The 17,515-nt window shown below is 39.8% G+C and overlaps 1 protein-coding gene across 1 annotated transcript in view; it reads left to right on the top strand.

Moving 5' to 3' along the window:
- Positions 1–8,018: 8,018 nt before the first annotated feature.
- The window catches only part of KIF5B (kinesin family member 5B), a 37,379-nt gene continuing 27,882 nt past the window's right edge, over positions 8,019–17,515 (top strand). Inside the window, exons 1-2 of the mRNA XM_076331828.1 lie at positions 8,019–8,365; positions 17,066–17,153. Coding sequence (XP_076187943.1) covers positions 8,240–8,365; positions 17,066–17,153 — 214 coding nt within the window. The 5' untranslated portion in view covers positions 8,019–8,239. The remainder of the gene's footprint in view (positions 8,366–17,065; positions 17,154–17,515) is intronic.

The raw sequence follows: 17,515 nt of genomic DNA, 5'->3' as shown, positions 1-17,515 counted from the left end.
TGTCTCATCCCTTACCTGATTTTCTTTTCTTTACTCAGCCACTCCTTAGTGTGCTATATCAGCACTTTAGCACCAAAGCTTCTGAATAACCACCAAGAACTGCTGCTTTCCCACATAGTAACATCATGTCGTAAGATCTGGCAAACATCCAGAATAAAAAAAAGAAAGACTTTTACTAAATGTCTTGAAAAGCTGATGAAACCTCTCTGCTGTATCCTGTGGACAGCGTGGTAAATGAGCTTGATGAAAATATGACTCTGAGGAGATGGAGAAAACAGTGTGAATTGCACTATGACAAATACATGTGCATGCACGCACACACACACGCACCACTCCCTTCACTTGTGGCAGCTCTCCAGCTAATGAAGAGTCTTTAACTTTTCTGCATGCAAGGCACACATCCATTTATGGGAAGATTACAAGTCAGGATGGTGAGTCTGCCTGAGGTCAGCAGAAACTTAATATAAAAGGTTGATTCTAAAGCACAGTTGTCCCACCCTTTCACCCCCCGTGAATGGTTTGTTTACCATTGCCAGATAAATTTCTTGGACATACGACTCGAAAAAGCGCTTTCAGCCTAGCAATTTCAAACTGGACTCTGAAAGTCAGCTCTCTTCTGTATATCTCATGTGCTGTCAGCAACAATAAATGTCAGCATTGAGATAATTCTGTTGATAAAAAAACTAGAAAAAGGTTTAGATTCCTCTCCTTCAGCATTATTTCTGCAGAACTTATAAAGTAGAGATTCAAAAAATACATTTTTGCCAATAGATTTCAGACATGATTTTGAGTATAAGCATGTTTCAAATTTGCTGAGTAAAAAGCTGTGTATGGTCATCTTTCTAAACAGAATGATACTTAAAAAATAAATACGGATTTTACAATCACTTTGTGTGTGTGTTTGTGTGTAGCGACTGTGAAAAACACCATTTCCTTCAACAGTCATAGACCCCGATGTTTTTTGATGCATGAATTGGACAAAAAGATCTAGCCAGATATAATTTTTTGGAACAATATCAGTGGGAGGTAAACCCCATACATCTTAAACTGATTCTGTCTTTAATTTTCATTGGCTGATAGAAGCGTGACAAGCTTGGCCAGTGAGCCGCAAGAATTAATAAACAAGAAGGAAGGCAAGATGCTCGCTCTGCTCAAGAAAGCTTTTTAGGTCTTTCCTTAAGAAATCAACTAGACCTTCCCAAATACTAATATCTTTTGAGCTTTAGATTTTGAAGAAACATAGGAAAAGATGGGGTTTGAACTGCTACATTTAGGGGTTTTTTTATTCCTTTGGTACCTGTAAATTCAAAAATGCAGAATGCAGAATGCATTCTGCAAAATGCAGAAAAATACATGAATTTAGACTTTTTTTTGGCAAGCACCTGATGAACTACTCCTAATGACAGTGGAGGCAAAAGTGTCAGAGAAGACTCCATAAGCTCCATCAAAAATTTTTTTGAATCACTGAACATAAGACCTTGCTGAATCACCTGCACAATCTCAAGAAAGACAGAAGCTCTCAAAAAAAAAAGACCCAGGGATTTGTTCCTCCACACTCAAGTTGGGACATTGCATACGATTTCTGACACCCTTATAGCCAGCTATATGAGACCACTGGAGACACTGTGATGTGCTTTAACGTACACAAGATATATGACACTAATGTATTTTGATAGATAATACATATCATATAGATATATGATCATAATACATAGTTTGACATTTTCTTGTCATTCAACCTACTTTCCGTTCTCTCCTTTCTCTGAGTCTGGGGTCTGAAGGAAGACAAATTAGCTATGACCTAACCTGGATTATATTAGAGTGATGGGTTTTGGCACATAAAAACACTTAGATTAATACAGCAAGGTGATCTATACATCATACCAATGAGGAGCTGTGACTGACACTTTAAAGGATGCGCAATCTTTGGATCTATTGTTGATTGTAAAGTTCACAATGTAACTTGTGTCCCCTAAATTTTTTTGCCATTTACAAGTGAACAAATAAGCAGGGCTATATTTTCAAATGTAAATCTTTTATCCACACTTTTGCAACTTCCAGGCAAAGTTACTGGGATACGCTCCTTCAGAAGAGCAATCCTGCAGTGAAGAGGAAGAGAAAACAAAATTGAAATCAAACAGGACAAAAAAAAAAGCAACTCTAAAATGCGGACAAAGAAGAATGTTGCATTCTGAATACACTGGTGTTACATAGTTAAGGCTGACTTCCATTTTGCACTTCAGGTAAGGATCTAGTCTCTGCTTCCTATGAAATGCTAGTTTCACCACCAGCTAAGTATGTGGTAGAATGATCACCTCAGTGGGATTTCTTGTCATTTCTGAATGCAACCTGAGATGCAAAGTAATGGTGTTCATAGCCATCCGTGGTTTGAAATCAGGCTGTTGTGAGACCACTGCTCCTGTCAATAACATATCTTTACGGTTGGATCAGCCACGAACAATTTTGTGTCCTTTTTAAACATTTGGATGCTTTTTTTTGCAAAGCTTGTCCAGTGCATAATTTCTTTGTCTTTTAAAAAGCCCAGAAATTTCTGTATATAACACCATACTGGCATCAATTTTGTTCTGCAGCACCTGAGCCAACTCTTTTCTGGAGTACCTCAGTTACCACACAGACACCCTCATGATTGCCCTTCAGGTCCATTGCCCCTGCCCCTTTCACTAACAAAGCACATGGTAGCTATAGGGTGGTGTGCCTCTGCATGTGTGCTGTCTGAGCTTCACCTGCTTTGCTGAAGGGTTCTATATCTATTTGCTGACAGTAGAAAATGAGGGATCTTAGATCCCATTCTTGACGCAGAAGGAGCTCCTGCAGCAATCACAGACTTTTCTGCCTGTTTCTCATGTCCCCAAACTTGGCTCTTCCACTTTGCCTCTTCTATCCCAACCACTTTTCCCCATTCCTTCTGTCAATAAAGCATCTTCCTTCTTCTCAATTTCAAGAAAGTCATGCTCCTTGCCTTCAGCTCCAGCTCCCAGATCAAACAGATAGAATGCAAAAGGAAAGCCTGCTAAACCCCTGTTGCACAGACATGGAGTGAGTTAATTTGCTCAGTGATTCATATATATACATCAGTCACAGAGAGTAGCTGTGATGGGATGGAGGTTTTACCTCTAGTAAAAGCTTCAGTAGGACTCTAAAGAATATGTTCATACGAGATTTTTTTCCCCAAGGTGTGTCTGAGTAATTTTAGATAATCAAAAGCGGAGCCTGACATGGGTTTCCCCACCAAATTTTGATCCTTAAGTTCTCTACTGTAACTCCCACATGAAACGGTTACAAGAGTTCTCCTTCAGCAACACTGGCAAACAATGCTTGTCTAATCTCACTCTTTGAAACAGCTAAACCATTTTTGTCACAACTATAAAAAAATTACTTCAGGCAGGCACCCAGTAAGCTAAGATACAATCCAGTGGTGAGTTTAGTAGGGGTTATAAATAATGAAAAGCAACTGAGAATAGGGATTTATGATGCAATGTTTCAGACAAAGGTGCCGGATGTTTTTAATGGTTAAAAATAAACGAGGTCCAAAACTGTGTTCCTTCTCCAAAGAGAATTCAGAGTCAATGCTTTAGGAAGCAAGCTGACAAAATGTTTGCATGAATTTGCACAAATTAGCTGAAATAAACATCTAAAATGTGATACTATTCCCAGAGCTTACTTTTGCTTTTAATTAGTCTAACACTATTAGAAATAATTAAATATGATCTTGGTGATCGGGAAAAACCTAGAGATTTTTCTGGGTTTTACGCATTTCTAGTTAAAAAGTAACAATAAAACTGATTTTTAGAATTATTCATATTTTTGTCAAGAAGAAGTTCATGTGTATCAGCAGATGCATCCTCAAAGTATGTTTCATCCTTCTAGTTCACAAAAAAGCCTAAACCTGATTGGGACAGGAGATACATTCCACATCATATTGTTTGCTGGAGTGAAAAGAAGCTTTAGAATTTTGTAAACGAATGAGAGCTTCAGATAATCTAGTTGGGCTTCAATAGTATCTTAGGCCACTGAACTCCATCCGCCAACCTGCTAATCTCAATAATTTACTTAGTTATTGAGTTCCCCAAGCTGAGTTGACCAGACACAGTCTGTTGGTAAAGAGACTTTAAAATGTATTTGAATAAGCTGTCTGAACCATAAAATTTTGTTACTTTTAATTATGCTTTTCCAGTGTCAGGCAATGATGCTAGACTTCATAAATCATCTTAATAGCCTTTATTTACAGAGTGTGTTACAAGCAGCAAAGAGTTTTCTTTGAGGTACACCATATCTGGCAGATTAATCACTCTTTTGTCCTACAAATTGACTTGCAAATTTGGAATAAATTTGATCTGGAATGCACCTTAAATTCTCAGAAGTCATATGCTATATTTTCCCAGCACATTGCAAAGTAAAATGAGAAGAGCACTTGTGTTTGCATTAGGAACACTGAATGTCAACAAGTAGTGTCAACTGATGAATCTCAGAATTTAATTCTTTAAAGGGCAGGAGGAAGCAGCTTTAATTTGCTTCTCCACAAACACCTGGTTTAAAGATTTATTCAAATATGTAATATTCTTTTAAGACCAAATCAAGACCACTTTTACTCTGCTGGAACAATCTGATGGTTAATTACATCATTACCCAGATATAGCTTCACTGTAAGGCTCAGGTTTGCCAATTCCCTTTGCTTAACATGCTTTTATTGCTGGGAAAGAGTGGAGATCTAAAGGAGCTGTAAATCATAAAAGAATTTCTAGAGGTTTATTGTACAGATCATAAATGGGAAGAAACATGGTTAGTGAACTAACAGACACAAATTCATTAATGTATTAACGAATTTGATTTATATGGTCATACTCGGCTTAAATACCAAACAGAAAGATTCACTTTTTATGACAACTGATACATCATTTTTTTCACATTACCATAGATTACTTTTAAACAGTCTTTTATCCTAAATGACAAAAAATGTATGCTACAGACATTACATAACAATACAGAAGACAGTAAATACATTTCCAATTGGCAAAGAAGGAGTATTTTGTAACTGTGACAAAATGGGAAACTTACCAGGATGTTTGGTCTCTGTCCTATTTTCAAGAAAGTGACACCGCATCTTTAAGCACAAGTCCTGGAGACGGCTGTTTTGACATATCTTAGCACCAATGGAGATAACATACTGCCCTCTTTGAGCACACTGCATCATTGTGTCAGACTTTAAGTAGGTCATGTGAAAGAAGGGTTGCTGAGTGTTTTGAACATCCGATCAGAGAAGAGAAACTCCATGACAGAATACCTGAAACGGGTATGAGAACACACGTGTTCAGTTCAGCGGAGCTCATTTAGTAAGGGCTCCCACAGCCGGTATGAGATACCACCAGTCAGTTCTCCTCTGAGTTTGCACAGAAGCAACAGCTTAGAAGTAGGCAGTTTCTTCTACATTGTTCACACATGCTGACATTTTTTGTTTCAGCATAGTCAAAATGAGTAATTACCTATGCATGTGTCTATGTTGTCTTTGTGCAGTGTCTGCTGTTTGAAACATTGAAAAGGTAAGCAAGCCCAAGCACCTATTTTCTTGAGAATTCTGTCATTATGAGGTTTCTTCCTTTACTGAGATGTTCCTACATTGGGTACTCTGTGTCAGCAAGTGTAGCTAATGATACATCCCCTTTGCTTATGGATAATGAGGACTAGAAGTTTCCTAAGTAGATTGGGGTAAAGGATGTCTCAGCAGCTGAAACATTGACTTCTGGGAGTAATAATCATGAAGCTGTTCATTTTGCAGCTAACATTTCTTTTTCCTCATGTATGAAAGCAAATTAATTGAAAAAGTAGTAAATAATTTACACACCTTTCATAAAAGTAATAACTTCCTATCATAGGAAATCTGTGAGGATCCAAATCCAGCAGCTGTGTAAGAACATCCCTAGCCATCAGCATGTGAATAATTCCAGAAATAGTTGAGTTAGATGCATTAATGTATCTTGCTGACTGCGATATAAATTCATAATTTCTAAAATAACAATCAACAAAAATAGGCTTTCTGACACTTAAAGGCTAGTAACGATGATGTTTAAAACATTTTATTGAAAACACAAACAGAACTGTAGACAGATGTCTATATGTATATATCTCATGTGCTAGATGTTGTGGAGCAGTGCTGCACCTTCAAAAGACTGAGTATGTATCCTGGCTTTACCAGACAACTATTTCCACATGTACTGATAGGTGGGGAGGTGTTTCTGCCCTGGATAAGATAGCACAGTCCTGCAGAATTTTTAACCACAGCAGAAAGATAAGCTTGTAACAACATGAACGCAATTTAGAAGACTCAGCTTACCTCATAAGATAAACTATGCACAAAAATATTTTTTGTATTACTGTGTGAAAAGAAGCTGTCAATGAAACTAGATTATTACGCAATTCTTCTGTCACATGGAGTAGTTCTGAAGCAGTGTTCACCCTGCGCACCTATCCTAAGTGAAAATACACCATTGAAATCCCTAAACTGAGAAGGGTCTTGAAAACAAACGATGCCTGATTTCAGATGGTCTCCATTAAAATTCACAATCTTTTTCCCTTTTTTAATGAAAAAGAGAGTACCTTTAAGGGAAGGACATTGCTATTATGAGTCATTCTGGCCTACTAAAATTTACTAATTTAAGAGAAAGGCTCCCTCTTTTTTTAATTATTATTAACTTCAAGGCTACTTGGAAAATTTCCAGTACAAATCGAGATTTCTGTCAGGAAGCAGATTTAACTTAGCCAAGCTGCAAGTTTGTACTTTGTCCCAATTTGAAAGTTCATGCCTGGATGGAAGAGGTATAGTTATAAACTTGTGAGACTCTTGAGAATCTCTGATCAGAATGGTTTTCCTGACAATGTTTTCACTCTAGACACAGTCCGTAAGTTTCAATTGACCAGAATTAGAGCTCCCTGTAATAAATAAATAAAACTTGCAATAAACTAAGCTTAAAAAAAATACCGTGCAGAGTCTTTTTTTAAATTGGGATGAAAAGGTGGGGAGAGACTCCATCACTGGAGGTGACACCAAAAGCTGTGCGCTGCAGTGCACTCTGATCCCCACTTGCCCAAAGAATACTATCTGCTTCCCGGCTCGAGGACATGCAGGCAACAAGGTTCACGGGCACGTTAGAAAATACTGACAGTTCCCTGACATCTGTGACCACCCCATGGAAATGTTTTTTTTTCCCTTTTAGCTCTCCGAGCGAGGAAGAAAAAAAAAAAAACCGCAAAAGAAATATCGGAGGTTTCCATCTCAACAGTCCGCTTTAAGCCTTTACTTCACACCCGGCCTCTCAGTTTTCAGGCGCACTTACAAGACCCGGCTCCAACCCGAACTGCCCTGCTCGGGCGTGAGAGGGTCGTGTCTTGACCCCCCTCACCGCCACCGAGGCCGGCGAGCGCCCGGCACCGGCCGTTAGCGCAGCCCGCCGCGCGGTACCGCTGCCGCCGGCCTGAGGCGGGAGGCCCCCGCCCCGTCAGGGGTACCGCGATGCTCGACCACTCCCCGCCGAGGCGGCTGGGCGAGGTCTCATCCCTCCTTGCAGCACCGTGGCCGAGGTTAACCCCAGCCGTGCGGCCGCAAGCCCGCTCCGCTCCACGCGGAGGGAGCGCGGGGGGTGCGCCAGTACGGCGGTGAGAAGGCGGAAGGCGACCCCCCAGCACCTCCCCATCGCACCCTCCGCCCACCCCTGAGGGGGAGCCCCGCCCCCTCGCGAACCCCGCCCCCCGCGCAGCCCCGCCCCCTCAGCCCAACGGCAGTCCCACGGGCGTCGACCCCGCGGGGGGCAGCTGTCCCTCCACCCCAGCAACCACTTCGCGCCTGCGCCGTAAAGCTCCTGTGGAGCCGGGCCTGGCCGCCCGGGCATCGGCGCGCCTGCGCAGCAGGTCCCAGCCGAGGGGGCGGGGCTGGGCGCTGCAGAGGGTGACGTCACCCTCCCTGCCCTGCCGTCGGCGCCGCCTCTGCCCGGCGAGGGAGGGTCGGGACTTGCCGGCTGTAGGCGCCGCCATGGCTGCCATATTGGGGAGGAAGTGAGAGCGGGAGGCGGCGGCGGCGGCCAGGAAGAAGCCCTTCCCTTTTCCCTTCTGCTTGGGCGGACGCAGGCTTCCCGGCAACGGCGGCTTGCGAGACCCCCGGAGCGGGCGGCGTAGAGGCAGCAGCGAGTGGCGGCGGAGCTGAGCGCCCCGGAGGCGGCGTTGGCCTAAGATGGCGGACCCGGCGGAGTGTAACATCAAAGTGATGTGTCGCTTCAGGCCCCTCAACGAGTCCGAAGTGACCCGTGGCGACAAGTACATCGCCAAGTTTCAGGGCGAAGACACTGTCGTCATCGCGGTGAGGGGCCGCCCCGGACGGGAAAGGCGGGAGAAGCACCGGGAGGGAGGGGGTGCCAGGGGTCGGCGGGGTCAGATACCGCGGGGATGGGCGCGGTGTGAGGCGAGAGGGCAGGGCTGTGGCGCTTGGAAGCGCCCGCGGGCGGTGGCGCCTCGGGAAGCGGGGCGGCCTTTTTGGGATGGGGGGGGGGGGAAGGGGAGGAGGGCAGGCAGAGCTGTGGACGGGGCCGGCTAGTCTGGATGTGGGCATGGTCGGGCAAAGAGCAGGGAGCTGGTGGGGCAGAGGTCCCCGAGCAGCGGGCGTTGGGTTGTAGGGACGTCGGGGATAGCAGGTCAGGAAACCTTTGACAGAGGCTCTAGCGAAAGGCTTGCAACTTGAGGCGTAGCGTGAGGCTTCATTGCCGAGCCCGAGCTACAGTGCACGCTTCGGGTATCCGCGGAAAACGCCTGAATTACGAGGTGGAGAGTAGCAGGCGAGTCCTGCAGTGTGTCCCCCGGCTAGGCTGTCCCTGGTTTTGGCGAGCGTGATGAGTTTGACCGCTAAATACGTGCTCAAAATGCATGCATTGGAGCTACCATCGAAGTAATTGTCTACAGAGAGTTTTTTGGGACGAAAATGCAGAACAACGGTGCAGGCTCCAGTTCATTGGCGCTTGTGATCTGTAAATCAGTCTTCGGCTGATAACTGGTTTTGGTTTTTTGTTTTTTAAATCGGAATAAACAGACCATTTGGCTTGTTACATGTTTGTAAATGTATTTTAACTGAAGTCACCTTGCAAAGTATGAGGCCGGTTATAAAACAGTCTGGATGTTACAGTGGAAAACATAATTCTTTCCTTTTTGTGTAGGGTGTCGTATTTAGCTACAAAGTGGAACTTGAATATAAAATTAAAGTACAGTAGTTTATTGCCTGGTTTGGTTAGTATTGTACAAGCACGCTGTTCCCAATGTTTGTTTTATTTTTGCTAACTTTTAATTTCTGTTTTCATATAAATACTTTTCTCTCTAGAGACGGTGCTGGTTCTGCATTGCTGAAAGTAACTTAGATGTCAGTTATTATCTCTCTTCAAATTTTGGTTTTTATGTTCTGTTTCTTGAGGCTACCAATAATAGCTTTTTTGCGCAGTATCTGAAGTTGACGGAGGCGATTTAATAAAATACTTTTTTTAATATGACTTACTAAATACTAATGCTCTAGTCTGTTAATATTCAACTGAATTTGTCAATAAAATATGGAATTCCATGAGTCTGGAGCTACAAGAACGATAGCATGCTTGTGAAATGAGGTAATTTGGGCTTATTTCAGCTGGCAAATTAGTATCAAGGAGTACATCTCTTCTTCCTGAGGTTGTACAGGTAAACTCCTCAGAGTAAGGAACCAAGCCTGGAAAATGGAAAATTTAACTAGAACAAATTATCTCACTTCCATCAGTGAATACCCATTCATTGTGACACTACACATTCTGTTCAAAATCCATGATTAAGTTTAGAAACTTTGATATTTTCTGACTTTTTAAAAATAAATTTTCCATGTATTCTTTCAGTAGTTCTAGTCTAAAGAGAACAGAAAACTTAACGTTGTTTAAATACTCTTTAAGTATGCTTTAAAAATATCTAAAATGGAAATTGGGCTGAGGTGGTACTATATATGAGTAGAACAGTCTGATGGCATGCTCTTGAGGGATCGTGTGGGGCTTTCTGCTCGGGGTTAATATTTAGTGTTGCAAGTGTACTTTGGTGTTTTCTGCATTGATAAAAATGACAACAAAAAATCCTTCAGTGGTCCTAGGTCCAGGACTTGCTGTGTCTGACTTTGGGGGAAAAATGTCCCCCAAAATTATTAGATTGAGTAGCAGTGACAGTATTTATTTGAGTACTGTTTCACAAAATCTTAATAAAGGATTGATATTCTGTGATTTTGTTCTTATAATGGTGGATATATGACAAGATTGATGTTCTTAAAGGTATGACTTGATTCTCTAAAACTGTTGAGGCAATAACTTGTGGGGTTTTTTACTTTTTTTTTAACAAGCTGACTAAGTTTTTACAAAGTTATGAACCTTTTAGCTTGAGGCTGTAGCCAGCCATCTCTTGCATGTGTGTTGTAGAATTGCCCAAGGGAGGATAGTAACAGAAACAGTCCTTCTCATGAAACAGTTTCTAAAAACATTCCTCAATAAGCTGTATGTTTGGTTACTTTCAGCTGTTTGATTTCTGTCTTTATTGCTACATGTCCTATTGGCTGCCTGTTGAACAGTAATTGAGCCACTTTTTTTTTCTATAACTGCTTTCCTCAGCTGCCTTAAGGACTTGCATCTTCTGTGTGCGCCTGGGTCTGTTCTGAAACAGTGAAGGCTTCTTTAATAATACTTGGGAGTTGCCTGTAATGGTAGATAGGCGGTGAAAACTAGGAGACGGTGGAAGCAGAGCTTATACCAGACTGCAGATTTGACTCCTCTGTGGAGGAGGGTCGGGAGGGAAATCAGTGGCTATAACCAAACCCTCCTCCTTCCTTGACTCCCCTGTCATCTCTGAGCTATCTATCCTCCCTTCTCTTCCTAGCGCCTATGTAATTACTGGCATGGTTGTCTTTCTGGACAAGTGAGTTGTTTTGATTTGTGTTAGAATACTTGTTTTAATTGTAGCTAGTGTGTAACAGCAATTTGAGGGGACACATGGTGTTGGTCTGTTTTAAAGAGCAGACTGTTTCAAAGTATTGTCCTTCCGCAGGATGAAACTTTTTTAACTAGTAAAGAGCTTTTAAATTATTAATTAAAGGGGGCTTCTTTCCATTTTAATATTTTATTATTTTTTTTTCTAATGGCTCTTCCTGTTAAGTAAACATAAAGGTTTTGTTAAAACAGATAGTAGGGTGACTTGTTATGAGTATATGGCTTTTATGTTAAACATCATAAATGTGCCTATATAAAAAAATTGGTAGCAATTTGCTCATGCATTTCAGGCTTTTGAGTAAGATGAAACAGGGAGGAATAGCAAGCTTATATATATGATTATGTACTTTATTTTTTTCAAATGCAAAACTGCTTGCAACTGAGTAGCTTTATAGTTCTGCATAACATATCTATACTTCTCTTTTAAAAACATTTCTATACCTAGTCTTGCTCATCTTACAGTTGTCCAAAAGGTAAGATAGATTACTGAATACAGTGACGCTCGAGGATTTCGGACTGAAGCCTAACCTGAGAACAGTACTGTCAAATGGCTGAGGTGGCGAGGTGTTGTGGGCATTCACAGAAATGGGCAGTATCCCTCTGTCATCCAGCTGTTTCTAGTAATGATCATAGTATATTCCTTATTTCTATGGCTTTTAAGAAAGAACCATGGCTACGTGCCTGTATTTTCGTATTTGTTTAGAATACTTTTTTTTTTGTATGTAAAATGTAATCCCTGTGATCCTGGGAAGAGCTTGAGACACTTAGCTTTCCTTTTCATTACCTTTTAAACTAGTATTGGATAGTAAATGATAGCAAAGCTAGGTTTAAGTTATGTTAGAATGATATTAATGAATATCACTTGCTTTTACTGCAGCTTTTGGTAGCAGATTATTTAAAAGGAAAATGTAATTCGTGTGCGTTGCTGAAAGAAAGGCTGTGCCGGATCGTATAAATGCAAGAAACAAGGTGCATTCATAAAACAACTTTTTTTTTTTTTAAGTTATTTTGCTAGCATGAAGGAAAGCACCGTTTAATTAGAAACACACAAATAAAAATGCTTAAAGTCTGCAGTGCCACTTAAACATAAATCAGAAATTGCAATCTGTAGCTGAAACAATAATATTCTTTCAGTGTTACTCTCTAATTTTTATTTCATTCCATGAAATGGTGGATAATAGAGAAGTTTTTCAGATTATACTGGTACGATGATTTAACGGAAAGCAAATATTCTAGCTTACAGTAATGTGTAAAGGGAGAGCTATACCTCCCAGCTGCTGTACCACTTGCCTAGAAACACCTCACTCATCTCATATTTGGTGGTTGTTCTGAAATTCAGTGACTGTTTTTATGCCAGCAGTGCTTACTTTTCTCTTCAGAAGAAACTCTTTACTAAAGCAAAGCTTGGCTAAAACTCTTCTTTCAAAATTTCTCTCTGTTTTGATGCTGGAAATCGAGTTTCAAGTCACAATTTTTTAAAAATAAAATAACACAATTTAGTTCTTCTGTGAGAACAATAAATAACTGCTGTACTTGAGTTGCAGTATTTGCACACAAATAAGAAAAATAGGGCAGAAAGCGCTGAGATCCACTAACTGTTCTGTGTCGGCTGCAGTTTTGTACGCATAGAGCTAGGACACGAAGACAATTCTTTTTCCTTATCCTAAAAATAAAATATTAATTTGGAACAGTACCTCTTCACTCATTCACAATGTTGGACTCTGTTAGGTGTGTCAAAGCAGCAATACCTTAGCTTAGTAATAGGAAGAACTGAGTCAGGTATTTGACATCATACTTTCCAGAAATTGTTCGGTGTGAGATTTTTCTTTACCATATTTTGTGCTGATGGGAAGAATGTTCTTTATTAATGATGTGAAACTTAAAGGGGAGGTAAGCCCATTACTTATTACTTCAACCTCTTACCAAGAATAAGCTAACCATGGGTGGGTATAATATTACTCTAGCAGTCCATTCTAGCAAAAACCAGTAAAGAGCATCTGGGTATGTTGTGGTAGAAAAATATGCCACTGATTTTCAAGTAAAGTTTCACTATTGACTTTGCTTCAGATACTAATGCACAGAAAATAAGGTGAACTAAGGTAGTGTTATGAGTAACCAGTTCTGTAGTTTACAGAAAGTTACAATGCGAAAATGAAAGGTATTTTGAATTATTTCTGTGGAGATAACCTTAAGTATTTCTAGGACTTTTAAGGTAAGATTTCAGTCTAGTTGTGATCACAGATTTTTGTGTAGTCCTCATTGAAGGTACTGAGAAAAACTAACTTTTCTAACGAACTCTCACGTGTGCTCCAAATCTTGTAGAATTTAGAGGGGCTGAGCATCATTTTATATAAGGATAACTGGTGACTAGTTTTTAAGTTAACTGTGGAACTGTGTACTTAAACACTTTATTAAGATTCCCTTTAACTACCACTAAATCATGTTGGCAGATGTACTTTTTTGAGGGCTGTGAGAGTGCTTGCAAAGTTTTTGCAGTGGGACCACATCCCTTCAGTACAAGCAACTACAGGAGCTGAAGTTGTCTTGTAGTTGATTACTGACAGAACAAATGCTAGGCAAGGAGTAAAAGTAAATGTTGAATTCTCTCTATTTGGAGAGAGGAAATCAGAAGCTCTGCTTGTTTGCTTGATATTGCTTGATGTTTTGTGTTGCTTATAGGTTGTATGTTTTAAATTTTTATTAGGATTTGAGTAATATTTGCTGAAAATTTCTGGAGTATGTCAAAGCAGCATCATAGCATGGTAGTGTAACTGCTACTACCACTGTTATGGACACCATGTGGTAATGTTGCTTGGACCTTTTGTGTTTTCAGTTCTATCATAATATCTGATTGTTTACTACTTGGAAGAAAAGGCATCTGGTATAGAAAAAAATATCTCACACTTTAATCTTTCTTGATTAATCTCTTAAAGGTAATGAGGAGGCTTTCTAGGGCAGGGTAATCTGTGTAATACTGTTTTAGCTTTGTTTACAGCAGAAAGTAGACTGTAAAGAGAAGTGATAAGACATAGCATTGCAGATGTCAAAGATGTGAAACCGTATGAGTGGGAGTAAATTGTATTCTTAAAACACAATTATCCTGGAACCTGCTTGGCTAAACCTACTTGGTTAGGTATTGATTCAGTAATGATGGAGCAGGGACATGCCTCTAATGTGGGTTTTAATAGGTGTGATAAATGTGCTGCAACCTGGGAGGGGAGGGAGTTATGTAATTGGATTTTTGAGTGCTTTGAAGTTGTATCGTGGCTTCATCTAGGAACCTATAATACTGAGGACATGTAAACAAATATTCCACTTGTCACTTCCCTATCCCTTGCAGGTGCAAAGTGGTATAAACAGGACCCCTTGTAATGATTTTTTTTTTGTCACAATTATTAACTTTTGTGCGTGTGTTGGTAGCAGTTGTTAACTTGAGGGAAATTAGAATTTGTCATGTGCCTAGCAGCTTTCACTGTATAAATAAACAAGATTTAGAGGCATTACTGTCCGAGTGAAGTCTTTGTAGCTTGGTTTTCTGTTCTTACTAGACCGTGGCATTCATCATACGTGCTGTTCTTTATATTAACATTTTGTAAAACAAAAGAGACTGTAATTATATGAGATACTGTAATCTGGCTCTGTTCTCTTATGAAGGCATTTGAATGGTAATTGGAGAGTAGATAGTCTAAAAGTATTCTGTGTTTACGGATTACTCTCAAATTAGTAAACATAATTTTCCTTTAACTTAGATGAAGAAGAATAGTTCAATTCAGTCAACCTTTGCTTGGCAGAAGAATTAAAAAAAAAAAACCCAACCAAAACCCAAACCCCTCTAAACGCTGTTTAAAAATTTAGAGGAGGAAAGCTTTTTCAGAACCTCCTGCCAAATACCTGTAGATTGCAGGATGGTTGCAGTCTAGTGCAGGTTGTGCCTACAGTTCTTTCTAAACACGGTATCTTCCTGTACCAGAAACTAGGCTTGATTTTTAAGTTGGATTTCTCTGAAGTAAATAAAATCTCCTATTTGGCACCAGAAATATTCTGTAGTAACATATAAATACATAATAATGTATGTGTATACATTCAAACACATATGCTATGCAAAATAACGTTTGCATTCTAATGTACTTTTCTGTTCTCATACTTGTCATGCTTTATTGGGAACCACAAAGATCAGATATGTTCGGATCTGTGAGAAATAGTGAGTATTGTTAATAGTTGCTGCATGCGCTGTCAGAAGATCAAATCCAGGAACTCTCCCTAATTCTTCTACAATCAATTTAATTGGAATAATTGTAATCTATATATTTTCTGGAGCAGTAATTTGGAGAAGAGTTTAAATCTTACAAGTACAAACACACAAATTACTAATGCACAGATTGTTTGCAGTGATGTTGGACGCTATAACTCTTCTCACTATATTTTTCCGATGTGTAATGGTAAATACGATCCTTCAAAATGGTATTATTTCAGTGCATACAAATATGCAGAAGAACTTGAGCATGAAACAGATCCGATTAATGTTTTGTGATGTAGATGACTTGCAGTGTGTAGTGTAGCTGATTGATATTTGTGAAGTTGGAGGCTTTTTGAAACTACAGCTGCTAGTGAGACAGAAAATGTATAGCTAGTGTTATCTTTTCTACAGTGACTTAGCTTTTTATGTAATGTGTTCTCAGTCTTTGTTTTCTTACCTCAGGGTTACTTGAACTTGTTAGTTGTTTGTCTTCTGGTGTATGTAATGGCCTCAATTCTGCCTGTAGAACATAAGAATTTGAGGTGTATTTGAAGCTAAAATGAGTAATCGAGAAGGCTTGTGATTTCCCTGCTGTGAAACAAGAGTTCTGACAAACTTCAGCACCTTGGGGATAGTTTCTGCTTATTGAGTCTTGTGGTTTCTTGAGTGTATTTACACAGTGAATGCTGTAATTATTTTTTCCAAGAGGGAGCTCATCCACCTGATTTCAAGCCCTCTCAGCAGACAGATATGTGTTGAATCTAAAAAGCTTTGTTTGGTGTTATGCTAGATGTTATTAAAAGACAAATGGAAGGTCAGGCTGGGGAAGGGAATGTGGTGGGTGGGTGAGAGATGGAAGCTTTACTTGTTTCTTTGCCAGGGAGGCAGTTCCAGAATATCCTTGGGGGAGGATGATAATGAATTAAATTTAGGCAAAATGGAGCACTTACCGTTGCTAAACTCACTGCAACTGTTAACTGACCTAGGTCCCTTGTAACCTTGCCTGTCTGCTTGGCTACCTACTAAATCAAGCTCTGAAAATGCTACAAAAATTTGAACTTCATAAGATGAGCATAATAGTTCATATCCTAATGGATTGTCAGCTGCTTAGAACTGCGTTATGAAAATCTCTTCTTTAAAACAAAGCAAAAGCCAACATTCCTTTCAAAAAGCTGTGTCAGAGCTTCCTCTTACAGTGTCTTCCAAAATGAGTCTTCTGTGAAAGGTTCCCTTCCTTCAAAGTGGCCTTTTCCTTCTTCTTATGGAGCTTTATTTTAAGGATATCATGTATAGGAAAATAGTTCTTGTGCTGACTATAGGTGATCTGAATGTTTCTTTTTGTTTTGAGATTTTCAACAAATATTACCAAGACAGATATTCTGTGTGATGTGGTATAAGCTGTTTTTAATAATGTGGGTTTACCAGAGTAAATCTGCTACCAGAGTAGAAGAGAATAAGGGGTTCTCAGATGTACAGACTAGGCATTGGTTTACCTTGTAAATCAAGTAAATTGAGGTCGTGTAGCAGAGTAGTTTTGGAGAACTGTTTAGCTTGCACTTGGAAACCAAATATATTTAATTCAAGGCCTTACTTGTAGGCAAGCATGTGAAGATTTAGGCAATACTATATAAGCTGATTTCTTTGCTGCAGTCTTCAAGTGCTTAAAATAAAAGATTGGGTTGAGACAGTATAGGCTACTTCTAAACTACAGGAACAAACACCTTGCAGTTCTACTTCCACTATCTGGTTTTTTAATACCTCTTCTGTGTCTTTTTTTTTCCCACCCCCCCAGTCCAAGCCATATATATTTGACCGTGTATTCCAGTCAAACACATCGCAGGAACAAGTATACAATGATTGTGCTAAAAAGATTGTCAAAGGTAAGGTGGAACAGCAACTTTAACCATAAGGAAAAGTCTCATATTCGTGTGGATTTCAATGTTGAAAACTGATACTTCTGTTGTTCCCTTTTACCTTCTGAATGTTTAATAAAGGCAACATGGATCATAGCAGTATAAAATCATCCTGTAGTTGAGCTGATAAATTATGTCAATGCTTAACCTGCTGTTTCAGTCAACTGCAATGTTTGATAACATTTACATGTCATGTTTTGGTTTTTTTGCAGTTCTCTGCAAAAGATTGTTTAAAACAATTTGTCAGAAATTAATCAAAATAACTCTAATGAATAGTTTCTCTTTTTTTTCCTTCAAATTTATTTGTGAAAACATCCTACAATTGCTTT

The sequence above is a fragment of the Aptenodytes patagonicus genome, chromosome 2 (genome assembly GCF_965638725.1).
Source record: "Aptenodytes patagonicus chromosome 2, bAptPat1.pri.cur, whole genome shotgun sequence".
NCBI classification, from domain to species: Eukaryota; Metazoa; Chordata; class Aves; order Sphenisciformes; family Spheniscidae; genus Aptenodytes; species Aptenodytes patagonicus.
Note: the sequence above shows the minus strand (reverse complement) of the source record. Positions and strands in the feature narration are given on the sequence as shown.